Genomic DNA, 20394 nt, shown 5'->3' on the forward strand with positions numbered 1-20394 from the left:
GCTCTATAGTAGCAGACTAAATTACTCTTGAATACACCTTATGGATGTATTTGCCTTTAAACTTTGAGCCAATGCATGTTCATTTTATGTTCTTTTACGCGAGTGATAGGGTAAATATACAATTTGTGAAACATTATCATCAAATAGTTGAGGGTGGGGTGATTTATTTTGATTTATATATATATATATATATATATATATATATATATATATATATATATATATATATATATACATATACATACATACTAGTACACATTTATATTTATATACTGTTAGTTATATTTTGTTAAATTTGAAACTTCCGGCGCCAGGACCCGGGGAGCGTCACCAATTTAACCAAAGGAGGGCGTGGACAAGGCCAGCCGGCATCTGAGAGGAGGAAAAGAAGCTGCGATCACTTCCAGCCAGTCTATCGGGATTCCCTTCATCACCTCCCGCGTTACCGCGACGTCCAAAGGGCAGCCAGGGCGATGTGAGTGGTGGCTGCGACTAACCAGACCTTTTACTACTAGTAGTACTACCGCCATCACTACCACTATCTACGGAGAAGTCGAAATCCCAAGCTCTCCTCCCTTCCCTTCGACAGCATGTCGGTGTTAGCCCTCCAAGAGTACGAGTTCGAGAGGCAGTTTAACGAGGAGGAAGCCATCCGATGGATGCAGGAGAACTGGTAAATCAACGTTTAACCTCTCGGTCACACCATTGGAATTCAGGCTTGCATCACGCTAGTAGGGCTAAAAGCTAGCCGTTGTGTCGCTCCAGCCGCTTCACATTCGAATCCGTCGCGTGATGCCCTTGATTCCCTGTGATTTGTTCACCACGTCCTTCCCTTTCCTCCAACTACAGGCATCAGTCAGCATGGTGATGCTCATAAGGTCGTTGTGTCCCTAGCTACACTGTGTTTAGTTTAATTTGAAGAGAATGAATCAATCCTCCTATCAGGGCAGGTCATTTTTTGTAGCCTGATGTGGGCTGCAAAAATGCAGCTCATTTGGAAGCGCAATCTCAACAAATCAGTTTATTTTTAAGAGCAGCATTTCTCCTGCCGATATTTTATTTTAATTATCAAAATGTCTGAGTTCGTTCGTCAAATGTGTATCTCCTTTACAAGTTAAATAGAAAAAACGCTAAGGTGACGAAGCATTTAAGTGCCCCAAATCTGCTATTTTTCATTGACTAATTTCAGGTGCTTTACATGATCTAGATGACACGGACACACATAAAGATGAGTTATATGTACATATATGTATAGATATTGCATATATGAGGCCTCACGGCTCAGAAGTACAGGAGCCTGTCGTCCCCTAGCACAGAGGAAGCACCAATCAGGTGCCTCGACTGGTGTCTGCTGACATCGCTGCAGCCAATCAGAGTGCAGCATTGTTCTTTTGGCATCTGTCTTGTAGTATGTCCCACGCATGGTTGTTTAGGGGAAAGTGACGTTTTTACAATCGAGGGGTAAAGGGAAGGGAACAATATATGCCGATAAGGACATTTATCTTAAAACAACAGCATGGAAACTTAATCCTCACGGCCAAACTGGAGTGACCAGTCCTTGATGCCTATTGAAGGGATTGTGGATGGTACTGAGTTTTTCCCAAAGTGCTTACTATTTACATAAGCCGAATTGAAACAACCCTTTCTAAAGAGAATACAACCCAACCAAAGACTACAATTCTGGTCATAGTTCACACACACATAGTCTGATCTTGATTAGATTATTCCTCTCCTGGTTTACATAGCTGGCAGACAAGACATTATTTACTGTGCCCTATCATCAGTTTACATAAGCACTTTTAAGATCATCAAGGCCAACAAAGAACTGTGGAAGCTTTAAACCAAAAAGGCAACTGGAATTTCATTTACTAGAGGAAAATGTTTAGGAAAAGAAAACATGACATTCTTCAAATGGAGGCACTTTTTTTTCATTATAAAAGAAATATATCTGATTCCCAGAGCAATATTGTACCTCCTAAATAAGTATTTGATTTTATGTTTGTGTCTGTTGTTTGTCTCGCACCTGCCAGTTGCTCTAGAACAATTCGCTGTATTTTTATTGTCAAAAGAACATCCTGGATCAACATGTTTAGGCTGCAAAAGTAGTGCATAGCCTTGTACCAGGAATGGATGAGATTTCAAGTCTTTGACTGGGCTTCCCTCACCCTTCAGTTTCTAATTGGTCATATGCCAGAGCGTTGTTACTGTCATGTTTTCTGCCATTAACTGAACTTTTTTGACAGAGAGGTTTGGGCATGCAATAATAGCACTTTTGTTTTTACAATTTCTAATCCACCATAATAACTCAGAGTCCTATGCAAATGGAGAATGCCGGTAGCATTTCTATTGATGGCAGATTCACCTCTCAAATGTGCTGTGTCACGACTCAGCCCACTGCTGACAAAAAAAGCAAATTTTGGTGCATGCATGAGGATAAAAAAGGGTCTGATTTTTGGCAATTCCAAACTGCACAATATTGCTGGTTCATGGAGCTCATATTTATGTTTTCAGCTAACCACCGGTTAAATCGGTGCATGCACCCACACGAGAGTTGGCCCACTGTGCTCGAAACATGCAATAGTGGAGCTGTGCACACCACCGAAACTAATGCCGGCCATTGGAAACGTGCAAATATTTAGCTAATGCAATTCCAAAAGCTTAATGTGTATGTGCTGCTGCTTCTACTGCCATTAAAATGATGTTGATCACTGCCGACAGCTTCAACTTCAGCAACCACAGGCGGAGCTGGCGGCCTTCTCGGTTGGCATGCTAGATGTAGGTTAGCTCTTTAAGAATAGAGCCGAGAGTGCTCCTCTCCCATCAGAAAGAAAATATATTTCTTGACCCTCTCTCTGACTTGGCTATTGGCTTCATGCTTGCCACCTCTTAGTCTTTATGGGATTCATTATGCCACCCTATTAGAGACCTTTTACTTGCTAACCTCACTTCCATTTAATGTTTTCTTCTATATGCATTTACTTGTACATGATAAACAGTAAACTAATCCTGTCCAGTGAGACATTGCAGACTCATCCCCAGACTGCAAATACAGGATTATGTAACCACTAAAATCTCCTGGATCAGCTAATAGATCCAAGTATCACAGCAGGTTAGCCAACAGTGCCGTGCAATGTTGTTGGGGGTGGTTACACCCAAGATATTCTTGCATTTGGCACGCATGATGCTCCAACTTATACACCACTACTTGCGTGTATGAAGTCGACAATGTGTTACCCAGTCTTGTTTATGATGCTGCTCCTTACATTGCAAAGGCAGGAGTTCTGTGTCACTTCACAGAGATGTGTCAAAAATTGCATGGATAGCTTCAACGCAGGTGACAAACAACACGGATATTTTTCAAGACATACTGCACATAATTTTGTTGATGACATGGTTATATGCCGAATACATTTTTGGAATTGGCCCATGACAATGTTTGCTTGCTTTTGTATTTGCATTCTTTCTTGATGCTTGTCCTCCGCAACATACATTACACAGTACATTTCATTTCACACCCTTGTGCTATTGGAATGCACATCTCACAATCCTGAAAGTGCTTGGTGTGACATTGTGCAATTGAACAACAATGCTTTGGTCCTCGCCCTGGACCCTCACCTTTCTGGGGAGCATTGAGAACTGACGAGGACATCCTGCAGTCTGGCCTTGGCATTTCTATTATGTGACATATTTTTTCTCCCTGCCATGACAAATATAACGGATAAGCTCTGATTGGCCGTTATATCAACGTCTGCTTTAGAAAGCATATGTTTATTTTTTCTCCCTTTTTTATCTTTTCGGCGCCTGCTTTAGGAAGCGTATGTTCTGATTTTTTTATTATTTATTTTTGCTTTGGGCACCATGCCCTTCATTATGTCGCTGCCACCACCTGCTTATCCTCCGCACTGACACTGATGTTGAGACGGTGGGTTAGGGTAAAAGATAAGAATCATGAGATATTTGGATCTGTGTGCTTCAAACACTTTAGAGGCAGAGGTGTAGTGTTCATTGTAGTAATTCCAGTTTGGTTTTCTATGTGTCGCAAGCATTTTTAGAGTCTTTTAGGGGAGACATTAGATGGCTATATGAAGCTCCTAAACTCATGTTTAAATGTTTTTTTTTAATTCTTTTACCACTAATTACTCCATACTAACTAGACTGTAAATTAATTTCTATCATTGGTTGGTCAGACACTGCTTAACTTATTGTATTCCAATAAATGTTGGTTCCTTCACTTACAGCCCTCCCACTTCAAATGATTTGGAATTTCTACTTTTAAGAATCAATAAGTACTACTTAGGCCATTCCTCCCAGTATGACTTTCATTTTCATAATGACTACTTGTATACATTTTTTAAAAAAGAAAAACTGCTCTATAATGGATGTTTTTTTTGTTCTTTGGTTGATACAGGAAGAAGTCCTTCCTCTTCTCTGCCCTTTATGCTGCCTGTATCCTCGGCGGCCGCCATGTTATGAAGCAACGGGAGAAGTTTGAGTTGAGGAAGCCTCTGGTGCTCTGGTCCCTCACCCTTGCGGTTTTCAGGTGCGGCAAAATTACTGGAATCCATTCCAGTGTTCTGTAATGCCTAGCAACATTTTTAAGAAAACATGCCAAATCCTTTGTGCGCTCTAGGTGACAGTTGAGTGATACCTACTGTTCTTTTTGCCCTTCAGTATATTTGGTGCCGTTCGCACTGGAAGTTACATGACATACATTCTCATGACCAAAGGGCTCAAACAGTCCGTTTGCGACCAGAGCTTTTACAATGGACCCGTCAGCAAATTCTGGGCCTATGCATTTGTGCTAAGCAAAGCGCCGGAACTGGGTAAGTCACATTTTCAGGCTGCTTGTCATTTTATGTCATTTGGGACATACCCATTCCGAGCACGTGGTGGCAAATCACAATTGGTCAATTTCAAAGAAATGCTGTCAGCCATTCCCTGTTGAAATGAGTTTAATAAGTTAAGTGCTAAAATCAACAAAATAATCCAAATTTATAAAGATAATACATTTATTTAATGAATAAAATGTATATACAGTATATTTTATGCTCTATGTCAAGGGTGTCAACTCTGGTTGGTTCGTGGGCCACATTAACGTCAACTTGATTTCATGCGGGCTGGACCTTTTTTTAGATATAATATTTAGATTTATTTTTTTATAAATGGATTAAAAGAACTGGATTGAAATCCCTGAATATTCAGTTTTTTATAGATCTAAAACAATGTTTATTTTAGCTTTTTTTAGATTTTACAAAATGATTTTTGAACTAAAAACACAGAAAAAAAAGATTAAAAAATGCCAATTATTTATTTAAAAAAGGGAAAATCAGGAAATTTAATATACATCTATACTCATTTTAATTTGATCCTAAAACAGAAAGTCGGCACTCATGATTTACTTTCCCGGGCCACACAAAATGATGCGGTGGGCCAGATTTGGCACCCGGGCCGCCACTTTGACACATGTGCTCTATGTATATTTATGTATATTGTTCACCGACAACCAAAATAGCTCAATTTATCACATTGGATACATTTTATGTCAAACTAAAGATTTCAATGTAATTGGTTTGCAACCGTATTTTTTTCCTGCGCAATTGATTTGGTTGTCGAATACCAACACTGTACTAATGGCCCTTTTTTATATGATGAAAATGCTTAATACATTTACAAGGTATCAGATCAAGACTCTGTATTGGCAGATAACATGCAACCTGTGGGTGCTGTTTTGAATTAGATGGCAATAACGAGTTTAACATCTTGTTCTGTCCACAGGCGACACACTGTTCATTGTGCTGAGGAAGCAGAAGCTGATCTTCCTGCACTGGTACCACCACATCACCGTGTTGCTGTACTCCTGGTACTCATACAAGGACATGGTGGCTGGAGGGGGTTGGTTCATGACTATGAATTACCTGGTGCACGCCGTCATGTACTCTTACTATGCATTGCGGGCGGCCAGATTCAAAGTGTCGCGAAACTTCGCCATGTTCATCACTCTGACGCAGATCACCCAGATGCTAATGGGATGCATGGTCAACTACCTTGTGTACTCGTGGATGCAGCAGGGCCAGGAGTGCCCATCGCATATGCACAACATTGTGTGGTCCTCGCTCATGTACCTCAGTTACTTTGTGCTCTTTGTTCAGTTTTTCTTGGGGGCCTATGTGGGCAAGAGCAAAACACCCGCCGCTGTGAAGAAGACCGAGTAGACAACGCAAAAAGAAAAAAAAAAAAAAATGTGAGGACTGATGGCCGAATAAAAAGTGAAACCCGGTGATGAAGTCGTTGCAAGCTGATGTTAATAACTGAAGTCTCTCATTAAGTAGTCTTAAATCACTTGATCAAAAAAAAAAATCTGCCACAAAAGTTGTGTTTACTTGACTTTTAAAACTACTACATATGAAGTTTTTTGTCAATTTGTGTGTGCTTTATGTTTTTTATCTGTCAATGCAAATAAATGATGTTAATTTTCACTTTTGTGTCAAGCATTGGCCACATTTTCTCAGGTCTTAGTTTAGTCATTTTCTCATTGAAATAAGTTGATGTTACCATATAAAAATGGTGTTTCGGTGCTTCAAATGAAAAATAATCTTTGACTTTTTTTGAAATTGGTGAAAAGATGTCTGGGGGTGGTACATCAACTGTGGATCAACTTTTGGAGTTTGAGACTTTTAAATCAAAGAGAAAAAAACATACTTCATTTAATTGGAAGAGACTTTTATTACAATAAGAAGCAGCGGGTTTGGTGCTAAAAAAATGCAAATTCTGAAAACTGTTGACTCAAAAAAAACTACATACTAGTGTTCCTAATTGTGTGTTGTGCTTCTGTGCTTTTGCACTGTGTTGCTGTCAAAAAAAACATGCAAAAGGTATACACTGCTTTTTGGAAGTCTTTAGGTTAAAGACTGAAGACAAAACTTCAAAATAACTATGACTACTAACTAGTGTGTTAGAAATGTAGTTTAAGTCCTTACTGTTTGACTAGGGGACCCTCTAGTGTTCAAGTGATACAATGCACTTCAGCCTAGGATAACTGTTTTTTTTTACTGTGAAAGTTATGCAATAGCTGTTCAGTAAAGATGCCCATATTAAAATACATCTGTCAATTAAATGCATTTATGTTATTTTATTTACTCTACTGTCACTTTTATTGCATGCTACATTTTATTTTATTTTTACTGGACAATCTTTTGGATAAAGGGAATTTTCTTGGCTAAACAGAAGCATAGTACACAGGCAAGCAGTTTGGACGCAATAAAAAGGAAACCCAAACTGAACTAAATAAACAGGTTTGAGACTGAAGCACGTGAGTTTTAACCCATGCATTTGTGATAATACATTATATTAAATTAAGGCATTGTAGGCCTACTAAAATACACATTACCAGACTAACAAGTAGTGTCAGCATTCCTGTGGCAAATATCAAAACCTTTTTCTGCATCACTTATTTCAGTATTAAATTTCATTTTGAACTTTTTATGAGGTCTACCTTCATTGTTTTGTTTTCACGCACAAATGATTGCAGTCCGGAGAAAAGTTGGTCGCTAAAGCAATTAAAACCTTTTTTTTTTAAATCTTGTATAGGTTAGGTATTTTCAAGTTTTCAGTAAATCAATAAAAAAAAGTCCACTTTATCATAGTCTCATGTAGTACAAAGAGAAAAGTTGCCAGATTTATCATTCATTGGTAATCTTTTCATTTGTTCAAATAATGCAGTCACCCTTAACTAAATTTATAGAATACAGGCAGATTTTTTTGTCCATAGTTTTTGTTTTAACACAGGGCCAATATCTGTCTTTTGAATGTATTTTTTAAAATCATATATTTCCGTTGTTAAATTAGCTTTTTAATGGTACATCTGGCTCATGTAGACCTAGTTATCAGGTTAGTATGGACCTCCTAAAAAGCCTGACAAAGGTTTTTTTTAATACAATGGTATGAAAACCATTTTTAAGGGCAATATTGAAATAAATGTGCTTTGAACTAATAAAGTGATATAAAGCAATAGCCTAGTTCCCTGCAGAACATTATCTCGGGGTAATACCGATTTCTACAGTATTCCCAGTGGAAATAAATAAATTCCTCATCATTTAAGGTGGAGTATGGCTGAAATTAAAAATGCCCTGTTGCCACCCTCTGGACAGTTCAAGCTTTTACAGCCGATGAATCATTTCTACACCCATAATGGACATGCAAGCAAGATCCATTGGAGTAGATGAATGATAATGCTCTAAAACTCTTTAGCTGTCCCTCAGGAAACAAAAGTTCCAGGTTTGGATTCCGGCTGGTGTATTTATGCATTAGGGCCTCTGCGCTCTTACTCCCTCTACCATTGTGATTTTTTGAATCAGTCTAAATCCTTGTAAAAAGCAGTGTAACTTTGTCCCTGCAGCAGAGTTGCAGTGTGACCTGGAGGATCAGCTCAAAATCCTTTGAGTGGCTCGCTAATTCCCCGCCAAAGACCTCATCAGCTGTCATCCCGGCTGGAATGCAATCGAAGTGAAGCGGACAAAGCTCGTCCCATCTGGCGGGAAAAGAAGTAACCTCCGTTGAAAATTGCCCATTAGTTTTGTGCTAAAACATTGCCGCTATTGTCGCATTGTCTTGATTCATACACAAATTCAACATTTTATACCATATAACAGATTAAATCATTTCTTTCAAAGAAAGCTTAACACCTATTGTTTTTCTAGAGGAAATTAAACATGTGACCAAGTGAGACAGTAGTGGTCTAGAAAAAAATTGCACAACTCAATACTTTCAACTTTAAACATACCTTTCAATTTTTTGTAGCGAATGTCCCAATACTTTTTCTCACAAGTTGCGCTTTGATTGCCTTTTGACTTCAAACGTCGTGAGTCTACTACACCTCCGTTCCCTATATTGATGATGAAGATGAATTGAATCTTGCTCTTTGGACAACAGCCCTCACCCCATTATCTGTTGCCAGTAATGGAGGCCAATATATAGAGATAAGTATGCTCTTGCTTGGAAAATCAATATCACAGGTCCATCATTTTTTTCCCCTAAAAAAAAGTATACTATATGACATGATCTTAAAAAAAGTGAAATCAGCCAAAATGTGTTTACCAGTAAATTGAATAGCACATTGTTATAGTTTTATTGATAGAAGTAAAACGAAGATTAATGTCACAGTTTTATGCTACAGCTTATAGCTGGTGAAATATTCTATACACAATGTTCCCTACCCAAGGAACACAGTCTCACCGGATGATAATCAATTATTGTGTCACTGATACCTAGGTGTATTGTACCGATACCACTTTAAAAAAAATAAATTGCGTGCTATCGGCACCTTAGATCTTAGTGGCATCAGAACTGGTCCCCGCCCGCAAAAAAAGCAAAAAAATCATCATCACGATCCATCTATTTTCTATTCCACTCACTATGATGATAGTATTTTGGTTGAGTTATCCCTCCGTATAACCAATTTAGTGAGGTAATCTAGGATGAACACCGCACTGTCATATCCGGGATGTTGTTAAACCCTAATGTAAGAAGTAAGAAAATCAAGGCTTAAACTGTTATGGAGGCAGTTGACTCTACACAGGGAAGTTGCGTTGGTGTGATGGGGTCCTGGGACTGACTCGTGCTTTGGTGGGGTTTCTGGTTGGTCTCCATAGCAACTGTGGACACCATGGAGCACTCGTATGCCTGGTTGCGTTTGGACCACGTGTCCACCTCTTCAGATGGGTTGTCACCTAAAAGAGTGCAATTATATCATGCATGATGTAGACCTCTATTTAAACAAGATGGGTATTCACAGTAGCTTTCTGTACCTGTCTCTGATGAGCACGATGGACATACAGCTCTCCTGGGACAACTGGTTGGGGGAAAGACGCTTGCTTTTGGGTTGCTGTCCTCTGTTGGGTAAACCTGTAGAGTTGGCAGCGATTGATTATGAGAGTTTCACAAAAAATGGTGTCACTAGATTATCTATTGTGGACCCCAATTGAAAAATAGAGTGGGTAACATGACTGCAATGGACTTTGGTCTCTTCAAAAATGGATAGGATACTAGAAAATTTGAGTGCCTATGTGTGTGGTAGTCGACACTGGGTGGACCGTGGCTTGCTAATTTGCTTACCTGAGGTATACCGTCTTTTGCATTCTCCAAAACGCCCTTACACACGTCGCTGGTCTCACAAAAATTTTCCACCGAGTTCTCCTTGCAGAAGAGTCTTCGAGTTCTGCACACAAGAGGATAAATGGATATTTTAATTTTACTTTCCTCCCAAATCACCCCAAGTAATTATTAACACTTGACTTGGCATTTGTGAGAAAAGATTTAAGACTTAGTCTACATACTTTGGACGTAACTTGACAAATATTGCCAGTTTACATTTAAAATGTGCCATTTCAAGATAGTGTACCAATTGTTTTAACCTAGAAGAAAATATATTTTTCGGGTAGTATGAGATTTATCATCTCTGGGTTATATAATTGCATCATGCCAATCATCCTGCGTTTAAATGTAATCTTGCGTGGCAGAACTGCAATATAAAATGGTCCTTCACAAATAGAGAGCTCTTCCAAGACTCCAAGACCAAAAAAAAAGTGAATTTGTACCAGGGCTATGATAACGTAGTTTTTCCTACAGCTCATGTTCTTATGTGGCTTGTCTGAAATTTGGTCAGCAAATCCAGTGCTTGTGGATTATCTGTGAATTCGACAGTATTTAGGGAAGTCAGTTTTTAAATCCACAGCAGTTCTTTGGTGGCTCATATCACTATGCAATGGGGGATATTTTACCCGACCCCTTCTATAGAAAAGACACTGAAGCACCAAACTCAAAAAGAGCGCACAAGTGCACTCGCAGTCAAGTGCAGAATGCAATTTGAGGCCGAGCTATTGGCAGCCACGCAAGGGTCATACCTCAGCGGCTCCATTTTGTCGCCCTGAAATGGCCTATTTTGATGCATAATTGCTGTCGAACAAGCGAAACCAAGCATGTAATTGAAAGCGTGCCACTTCCACAGAGGGGTAGGAGATACTGTGACCAAGCCAAATGCTCGGACGGAAGTGCGAGGTGGGGGTGAGTTAAAAGTGCATGGCGAACGCTGACAGCCTTGTCCATAAGCTGGCAAAACAACAGCAAAGCAAATCAGCTATTTGGTTGGCAGCTCGCATGGAAATAAATAGGAGCGGATGTTCCAGCTGCGTAGTCACTCGGCTACACGGCCGTACTACATGCTGCCACATGTGGCCCCCCGCCTAGAGGAGCTCACATTACATAGCTTAAGAGTGCCCAAGTTTGACAGACACTTTCTTTCTGCATGCGTATGCTTTTGTTCAGACGGATCCAGCATTGATGGTTTAACCAATGAGGTTGCTTCTGAAATCAGCATGACCTGACGGCAATTAACTGATTACATTTTTAAGACACTAGATTGGTGAAAAGTGTCCTCTTCGGTTAGAACGAAAACCTCCACCCACTGCAGCCCCTGAGGACTCAATCTCTGGTTGGCATATACTACTGTATTTTGGCATGTGTATACTGTGGGAAGTACTATCACATTCTTAAGTGGTACTGCTGCACTTATCTATGACATTAGTTTTCTAAATGGAAAACAATAATTGGTGTATAGTGAAGCAATTTACCCGTAACAGTAGATGACACAGGCACTGACGGAGAGCAGGCAGACGAGGAGTACCATGCAGGAGGCCACGACGACATTCCTCTGCTTCTCCACCTCGGCCTGCTGAAGTTCCCACCACTCCAAGTCGCTGAACTGACAGCGCTCACCCATGTAGCCAGCCACACAGCTGCAACAGGTAAACATTCAAACACCCTTACATTACCATACATACAATATTTTGCTGATATGATGTTTGCGTTTGGTTTGGCAATATAAATTGCAATAAAGTTATATTTATTTTTAAACCACTTTGCATGGGTCCAGGCAATATATGCACCTGTGACCTCTCCAATGTGCCCTTAATTCTTTTCAGATTTTTTTTACCACGCAATTGTCAGTATTATGGAACAATTGTGACCCCTGTTGGTTGAAAATCATTCCAGTCAGAAGGAGACATGAGGTTTTGGATCAGTATCATAAAACATGTCGTTGACACACATGATTTACTTTCATGGGCCACACAAAATGAGGTGGTAGGCCAGATCTGGGACCTTGGCCGCCACTTTGACACCTATGCATAAAGATGGGGAAAAAATGATGAATTACTTGCAGGCGTAGGACTCCACCTCGGGGAAGTAGAAGCAGACACCCTGGTATAAGCAGTAAGACTCATGGGTGGAGGGGCAACTCTCCATAGAGTTTCCAGGGCGGCTGGTTGTCGCCAACGATGGTGTGATGTGCATTTCTAAGAAAAGAAAAAAAACATGTGTTGACATAGAGTGAAAGTGGAAAGCAAACAAACCACTAAGAGTTGGTCGGGAGTACCAGTAATAGTACATTAGTAGTTATTTAAGATTCAACAAGTCCCCATCAATATTGCATCACAATCCTTAAGTCATGTCTGAATATCATTTTTTTTCCTCATTCTAGAGTGACATGATGTACTTACTTACCCACACACAAATGTCCATCACCAGTAAAACCTTCCAAACAGGAACAGACTGGACTGCCGGCAATTAGGTGACATTTAGCTTTTGGACTGCATGATCCAGCCAAATAACAATTATCCTGGTCTGGTAAAGACCAAACAAAAACATGTCATTCAGGCTTGTAACTAGAAGAGTGAACTTTCTATTATATTTCTATATATTGTATACACAGTTACCTGAAACCATCTTGTCTGTGAACTTCCTTCCCTCAAAGTCTGAGTCCATATCTGTTGTGTTAGAGGGCATGATGAATGTTTTGTCTGGGAATGATGTCACACCTACTGTCTTGTTATAAAGGCCTAAACCTGTGGAAGATGAGTCAAACATTTACACTCGCATAACATAAAGTCAACCTTATCCTAGCCCTAGAACTTGAAAACCCCTGGCCTAAACCAACCCTTGACGGATTCATAACATATACTATTATTGTTTTCCTATACCTGGTTTAGCAAGCGGATGCACCATCACAACTGCAGTGGGTAGGACCAAGTTACTGTGGAGGTGTTGCAGTTCCCTCCCAGTGCGTTTGTGCACGCTTATCAGCTGCCGTTGATCCCTGTCCAACATCCACAGCTTGTCCTCAAAGACAGCCAGGTCAAATGGTCGTCCTGGGCCAGTCAGAACAAGGAATAATATTGAAAAGAGGAAAGCATTAATTATTGGGTACTGGTTTCAGGTCATAAACTTACCTACATGGTTCTCTAGAAGAACCCATCTGTCGGAACCATCCAGAGAGCAAGTCTCCACCCTGGTTTCGTCGCACCAGAACAGACGACCATCAGTAAAGTCGACGGTCAGACCACTAGGTGCCACCAAATTGGTATTTGCAATCACCGCTCGGTCCGTTCCGTCTAAAGAGCACCTTTCAACCATAGGTTGACTTCCAATATCCGCCCAGAACAACTTCCTCAAAGAAAGAAATAATGTGTAAGGTAGAAGACATTTTAAATCAGCACATATAGTGACAGATTTTCAAATGTAAGAATCTACCAATACAATATGTTGGTCAAACTGACTTTTCCAGAGGATGAACTGCAATCGATGTTGGTTTGTCAAGTCCACTGCTTGCAATAGTTGTCATATTAAATCCATCCAAGGTGCTGCTGACCACTGTTGACTGGCTGGAAGTGCCACATTTAGATCAAGAATCGTTACTTAAGAGAGAATAGTGGAGAAAAAGAGAGGAAATTGGCAACATCCCAAAATCTAACCCTAACCCAAATATGACTTAAAAACTATCCATCTACGCACCTTGTAACTGTCCAATACATCTTGCGATTGATCCAGTCGACAGCCAGTGCACTGTTTGAATCCGGACCGTCAGTGATGAGGCCTTGTCTGAATCCGCCATTCAAATGAACCCGTTCGATGGCTTTCTTGGATGTACTCGCAAAGTAAACCTTGTAATGAAATAAAAAGAACACATTGAATGCATTTCACTCAGTCTACTGAGTCCCAATACAAATTTAATAACCAACGTTGACAGCATTCAGCATGACCACTAAGGGTCCCTGCATGCCCTCGTCCAATGCTGTGTATTACTTTTAAACTCACTTGTTGTATTTGTGTTTTCTTACATGATTGAACTTTAGATCGTAGTCCAAAGATACAATAGCTCCTCTGGGTTCGTCTACCAGGGTTTGACCCTCAGTGCCATTAACATTGATTCTGTGGACCCCCACTAGACTGGCAACAAGCAGGTACGGTGGTGGCCCTAAAAATACAAAATTAAAATGCACTATTACAAGCACAAGCTTAAATTATGATACAGAACTGTGTTATTGGGGGCCCGGCGGTGGTCGTGTGTCTCCTTGTGCCCTGCAATTAGCTGGCCACCTATTCAGGATGTCCCCTGCCTCTAGCCCAAAGTCAGCTGGGATAGGCTCCAGCACCCCCCGCGACCCTAGTTAGGATAAAGCGGGTCAGAAAATGAGATGAGATGAGATGAGATGAGATGAGATGAGATGAGAACTGTGTCATTGCTCAGCTGTTGATTATTCACAATGATAGTGACTCACCTGAGGCAAAGCACCGCTTGCCGTCATGATGAAGTTGGTACCCAGGTAGGCAATCACATTGCCACCTAGTGGGAGATACCGGGATGCATAGCTGACTGCAGCCTCCTCTGTCTGCAGAGGAACAGCCTAGAATGCAACATTTATTAAAATGAAATAAATAAATAGAAAATGCGGAATATTGTCGAATAGTGTTGGTCCGTGCAAGCATTTTCTACCAAATTTCATGCAATGGGACCAATTGTGTCAAAATGGTGTCAAACATTCATGCTACATATGGAATCTACAGACACGATAAATCTGCAATTAGTTAATCAGCCTTGATACAAAGATTTCAAAATTGAGCTCTGGCTATGGAAACACCACGGGAAGAGATTTGAAGCCTAAACCTCGAATAGTTGTACTTAAGTATTTGAAGAATTGAATTTCCAGTTTTTATTTGTTATTCCATAGAAACAATACGTACCTGTACAGGCCTGTCCATCCTCCTTTAAAACAGACCCTTTGGGACAAACACACACGGGACCCTCCTCTGTTGCCAGACAACCGTGACCACACTCGGTGGCATTGTCTCTGCAGGGTATGATCTCTGATGAGAACAAACAACAAATATAGTAGTTAAAATTTTATTTTTTATTTAGGTCGCTAGATTATGCCCCGTGCATGGTGTCTGAAATTATTTTTAGACAGTTAGGTATTTCCTCAGATGGTCCAATTGGCAACAAGCTCCTTATGTAAAATCCTTCTATGAAGTCAGCTCCTAATCCTTTAGAAATAGGTGAGTGTGATGGGAAGCAGTCTAAGAGGTAATTTAGCGCACGCTGGACATGGATATCAATCACATCCTTATATACACACACTATATAATACCATATTGTAAACCCCCAGTGTAATGGTGGATAGCTTTATATCCACAGTCTGGAGATGTCTTGATTTTTCTCCTTATCAGTTTAGACTTGACAAAGCCACGAATCAAATATGTGCCCCATAAGTATGTTACCATGCAATTGAAAGCTCAAAAAATATATCACGGCCCATTATTGTACTGCAGGGATTTAAATTATATCAGGAGGGCAAATGCTACCTCACCCAAAACAGCCTGATGCGAACTAACAATCAATATCAACCAACACTGTACCTCTACAATTTTTTTTATCCGGTAGGAGGGCATATCCTTTGGGGCAGGTGCAAAAATAAGATCCTGGAATATTTTCACAGCCAAGAGAGCATCCATGATTCCAGTGGGCGCATTCATTCACATCTAAGGTACACAGGAATAAAGAGTACTTACATTCTTAGTAAAAAGTGAGACATTGAACCCTTTTGGGTAAATAGGTAGCTGACAAAATATTCTTACCTTCACAGTAGGAGCCTTGCTTACTGAGAGCAAAGCCTTTGTTGCACTTACAAACTCCGCGCTCAACTGAATTTGAGCACACGTTGATACAGTTTCCGCTCTGTTCATCACATCCTAAATTAAAAGATTCTGTTAATGATATGCAATAATTTTCAGCATTATTGTGAATAATAACCCCCTGATGCCAAAAATTGCAAAAAATAACTCATTGGCTGATATTGACAGCGATGTATGTCTAATATGTTTTGCCCGGGAGGGATGGCTGACAGACAAAATAAAATAAAAAACAACTAAAAGGAATGATAATATTAAAGTAAATTATGTATGATGCAAATTAGCGGCAATAGGCCTCTAAAATAAAAAAATGCATTAAGGCTGTTTTCATTTTGAATGTCACTAAATTCCAACCGTGGTCATCAAGGGGTTAAATAAAGGTCAAGTAGAACCTGGAAAGGGGGTTGCTGAGTCCGCCATTGGTTGCAGGTCAGGATGAACCACTTTGATATCAATCGGGACCTTTGCCATTTGTTTTACTCTGACATCCAGAGCCTCGCCACCTGTGTACTTGTTGACATGTTTTATTGCCCGGGACGTGCTCTCAGTGTAATATACATGCTCGAGAAAAACCGCTAGTCCCAGCAAATCAGACCTGAGCAAACGATAGAGACCAACGTGATGCACACAAAGGAAATATAAAAAGGGATGGGATTGAAAAGAACTTGCTGTGTGTTTACTGAAGGGGCTGATCTATGAAGTGCAGGGCTTTGCCGTTATAGTCCGAAGACGCGATGGTGCTTTCGCCTTGCAGACTAAACTGAATCCAGAATAATCTTTTGTCTCTGAGGTCAACAGAAAGTGCCTTTAACTGTTGTGAGCCTTTAATCAGTGTCATTTTTGTGTGTCCCATCACATCTGAGCGCTGGATACTTGGGGTCATTCCACCAGAGAGCCAAAACAAAAACCTGTAAAAAATATATAGTTTGACAAACTGAACAGCAAGATTTGATTGAAGTATCATCATTGCAAATACTTTTGTGATTTATTTATTTATTTTTAAGTATTAACTCACTGGATGGCATTGGGGCGCTAGATTTTCACTCTATTTTGACTGGGATGGCCAGATATATATTTTTCTTTAAGTTTATTCAGGTAAGTCAGAATACATAAATTGGCATTACCTTTTAGTGGGGTCAATTGCAATCGAGCTGGGCTGATTCAAGTGCCTGACAAGAGTCCTTTCATTTTTCCCGTTTGAATCCATCCTCTTGATTCGGCCCTTTTCACTGCTCGTCCAGTAAAGAGCATTCCAAATCCAGTCCACAGCGAACCCTGAGATGTGTTTGTCAGATGAGTACAGTTTCTGTGAAAAAAGACAAAATGATGATTTAGTCGGTCTATTCAAAACAACTTCAACCACATTAATGAACAGAAAAAAATAAAACACCAGGGCACACACATGCTGATAATATACATTGTATCTGCTTCTTAAAACAATACGTCAAGAAAATCTTTTCATCTGACAACTTGGATTTTTCCTCGAAAATGCCCAATTACCAGAATGTGTGCCTCACTTAAATAGATCCCATGATTTGATAGAACAGAAATGCCCCTGAGTATTAGTTTCACCATTCACCTGTCTGTGCTCTCCTCTAACGGACGATCTGTAGATGATCCCCGTATGCTTGTCCACCCAATAAATTCGTTCATCACTAAAATCGAAATTTAGCAATATAGAAGACGCCACACCAGATACTATCCGTCTCTGGTTCTTCCCATCCAAGTCCATCCTGTGTATGGCTTTACCATGGCCGAAGATCATGAAAGCCTGCAGAACTTAAGACAAGACATTGTATTGTCATCATCCATCAGTCAAATAGCATCTTTAATTTCTACAATGCCTACAACAGGTACAACATGAAGTTTGAATTGCTGTGTTGATAAAGCCTTGTTCTTTAGAAACTAAAGATGATCGACTTTCCATTCATTCACCAATCTAGTTAGCTATGGCAACTAAGACTTCATCTATGTTTCAACAATACCGTAAAATGAGTTATTGAGGAATAACCTGTAGACCTTGACATATGTGTTTGCGCTGTTGTTCTGTCATGTTAATCTCACTATTTGTGTGCAACCATGGATACCGACTTGTATCTGTGGAATGAAGAAAAACAATGAGGGACTGCAGACAAGCAACATAATGAAATTGTGGTTCATGGGACGGTCAACATTATTCTTGAATCTGCAGTATGTGTTCATCCAACCCAATTTGAATGCATGTATCAACTTTGTTGAATGTTGGCATTTGATAACAGACTCAAATTGTCTGTGCTATGCAGATGTGGTTAAGGAATTGTTGGTAAACCAAAATTAACAGGTGTTTAATACTATATGGTGGGGAACTTTCAGCTGATCCCCTATGCATTTTTTTTTGCACACAAACATTTTGAATAAGGAACAGAAAGTGTAACTGCTTCACATTCTTGCCACATGTTGACCCTGTAAACAGAAGGTATGACTCACCCTCTGGCTAGAGAACATACTATCTAACGATGTGCTTTGGCCACTACATTTACTCATTTGAAACACTGTCATGTGAATGTAATATAGTAAAGTACAGCATAGAACAGCATACCAAAAGTCGTATTCCTTACAGCAAAATATAGTATTTTCTTACAAGATAGTTTAAAATATTTTGTTGTCCATTTATGATAATAGAGTGATGAAAGTGGTATTTAGGAATTAGTAAACATTTTGTTATTAAACCGTAATCTAAAACATAATATTTTTAAAACACACTTTATTCTTTTTATAATATGCCCTTTGGTTAAAAAAAACAATCAATAAAAGACTGTCATCCATCAGAAAGAGAATAAATGTGCTGTTGCACATTTTCAGCACTTTAAATCAGACCGAAGACATATTTAGTATATATAATTGAAGCAATGGTCCAATGTGTATGATTTTATGTATTTACTTTAGATAATTTTTCAGGCCTCCCAAAACTACAGCATCTTGAGGCCCCAATTTAAGACGTCACGGTGCTTTATCTAAGTATCCAGTTAGTAGACGTAATTAAACTAACACAACACACACTCTCAGATATAACATTCCATCCAAGTGTACTTCAAGTGTTGTTTTTATGTCAAAAATATATTTTATGATTCCACCAACTCACCAGGACAGCTGCCATTCCTCCCCGCCCTTGTCAGTCGCTCGTCCCAGCATGCCGTTTCCAGGGTCATGGCGCCGCTGTTTTGCACCGTGACATAGACCAGTGCCATCGTGAGCGTCAAGGCCAACATAATCCTGGTCACTCTGCCTCAGGCATTACCGCCAATGGCAACAGAGTGGAAGAATTTCCTCAAGCCAAGCGACATTTGTGCATGAACCGCTTGCATGTCACCCGAGCAGCAATTTGATGGTGAAATGGTACAGCCTTACATACAAGGAGGTGTCCCAAGTCTCAAAAAGAAGATCTCAGAAAATAGTGTGCGGCTCCTGATCACACCCAAAGTCGGCCCCCTTACTGCCAGTCTGTTTTGGAAGCAAAGATTGAAATTCCTGACACCCTCTTGGTAAATTTTGCACATGCAACCCCAACCTTGGAGCAAAACCTCCTTTAAGTTAGTGTACCAGGCAGAATGTGGAAAATGCCAGCTATTGGGCCGGGCCCTGAAGAAAGGTCCCACACAATAACATTTTGGTGTTACTCCTCCCCCTTGAGAGACATGTCACTTTGCCATGTGGATGTCCAATTGTATCAGGGAGAGTAAAAAGTACGGTTTGTTCTGATGGTCATATTTGACCTATTTGTCACTTTGACATAGCATTTGGACAACTTCTAATCAACTAGTATGAGCCCAGCATTTTTTAGTCTCGGGAAGATATAGCCAACACTAACAGCAAAAGGACATGCAAACTCGATACAGGATAGCCTAATTTGAGTTCTGAATGGCAGAAGATAGTAGTCATGATCATTAATGTGAATTCAATCTTGGTAAAGTTCACTAATTCCTAAATGACATGCATTTCCTAATACCATGGACAATACAGTTTTTAAATAGTCTGTGCATTTTATCACTTTGTGCCAAGAATGAGTAATTTCCAGAGAACGGAATGGGTGCAAGCGCATTATCCTTAATTGTTTGGAGAACAACTGCTGAATGTCAGCAACCAAACCCTCTATTCATAGCCGTTGTGACTGCAAGTCATTGTCAGATCCGGCGTCACCAGTAACCCCGTAGAGAAGTGCTGGAAGATTTATGCAGCTCAATTAGTTCTTTATTCCAATCGTGGCCTAGGCAGTGACCTTTCCCACAGTTGTCTTTCCTTTTACCATGATGGACAATGGACATGACAATATGTTTGCTCTGTCTTAGTTTTAGTTTGCTCTTCATTACCACTCCAACCACATTTAACTTACACATCCTT

At 40.0% G+C, this 20394-nt stretch overlaps 2 protein-coding genes across 2 annotated transcripts; one reads left to right on the top strand and one right to left on the bottom strand.

Annotated features, from left to right (window-relative positions):
* The first annotated feature begins 329 nt into the window (after positions 1-329).
* On the top strand, positions 330-6476 carry elovl6 (ELOVL fatty acid elongase 6). The gene is made up of 5 exons (XM_077610349.1): positions 330-475; positions 590-673; positions 4409-4540; positions 4672-4823; positions 5776-6476. The coding sequence occupies exons 2-5, from the start codon at positions 591-593 to the stop codon at positions 6210-6212; spliced, it is 804 nt and encodes a 267-aa protein (XP_077466475.1). The 5' UTR covers positions 330-475; position 590; the 3' UTR covers positions 6213-6476.
* Positions 6477-9158: 2682 nt separating this feature from the next.
* On the bottom strand, positions 9159-17779 carry egf (epidermal growth factor). The gene is made up of 20 exons (XM_077609788.1): positions 17597-17779; positions 17142-17323; positions 16698-16925; positions 16410-16612; positions 15964-16077; positions 15745-15867; positions 15073-15195; positions 14610-14735; positions 14169-14305; positions 13843-13991; positions 13608-13712; positions 13281-13498; positions 13032-13199; positions 12768-12896; positions 12556-12675; positions 12209-12347; positions 11625-11789; positions 10111-10213; positions 9804-9900; positions 9159-9725 (listed from the first exon to the last, which is right to left on the bottom strand). Exons 1-20 carry the CDS (start codon positions 17747-17749, stop codon positions 9541-9543), a joined length of 2967 nt encoding a protein of 988 aa, XP_077465914.1. The 5' UTR covers positions 17750-17779; the 3' UTR covers positions 9159-9540.
* Positions 17780-20394: the final 2615 nt, after the last annotated feature.

The sequence above is a fragment of the Stigmatopora argus genome, chromosome 9 (genome assembly GCF_051989625.1).
Source record: "Stigmatopora argus isolate UIUO_Sarg chromosome 9, RoL_Sarg_1.0, whole genome shotgun sequence".
Classification (NCBI taxonomy): Eukaryota; Metazoa; Chordata; class Actinopteri; order Syngnathiformes; family Syngnathidae; genus Stigmatopora; species Stigmatopora argus.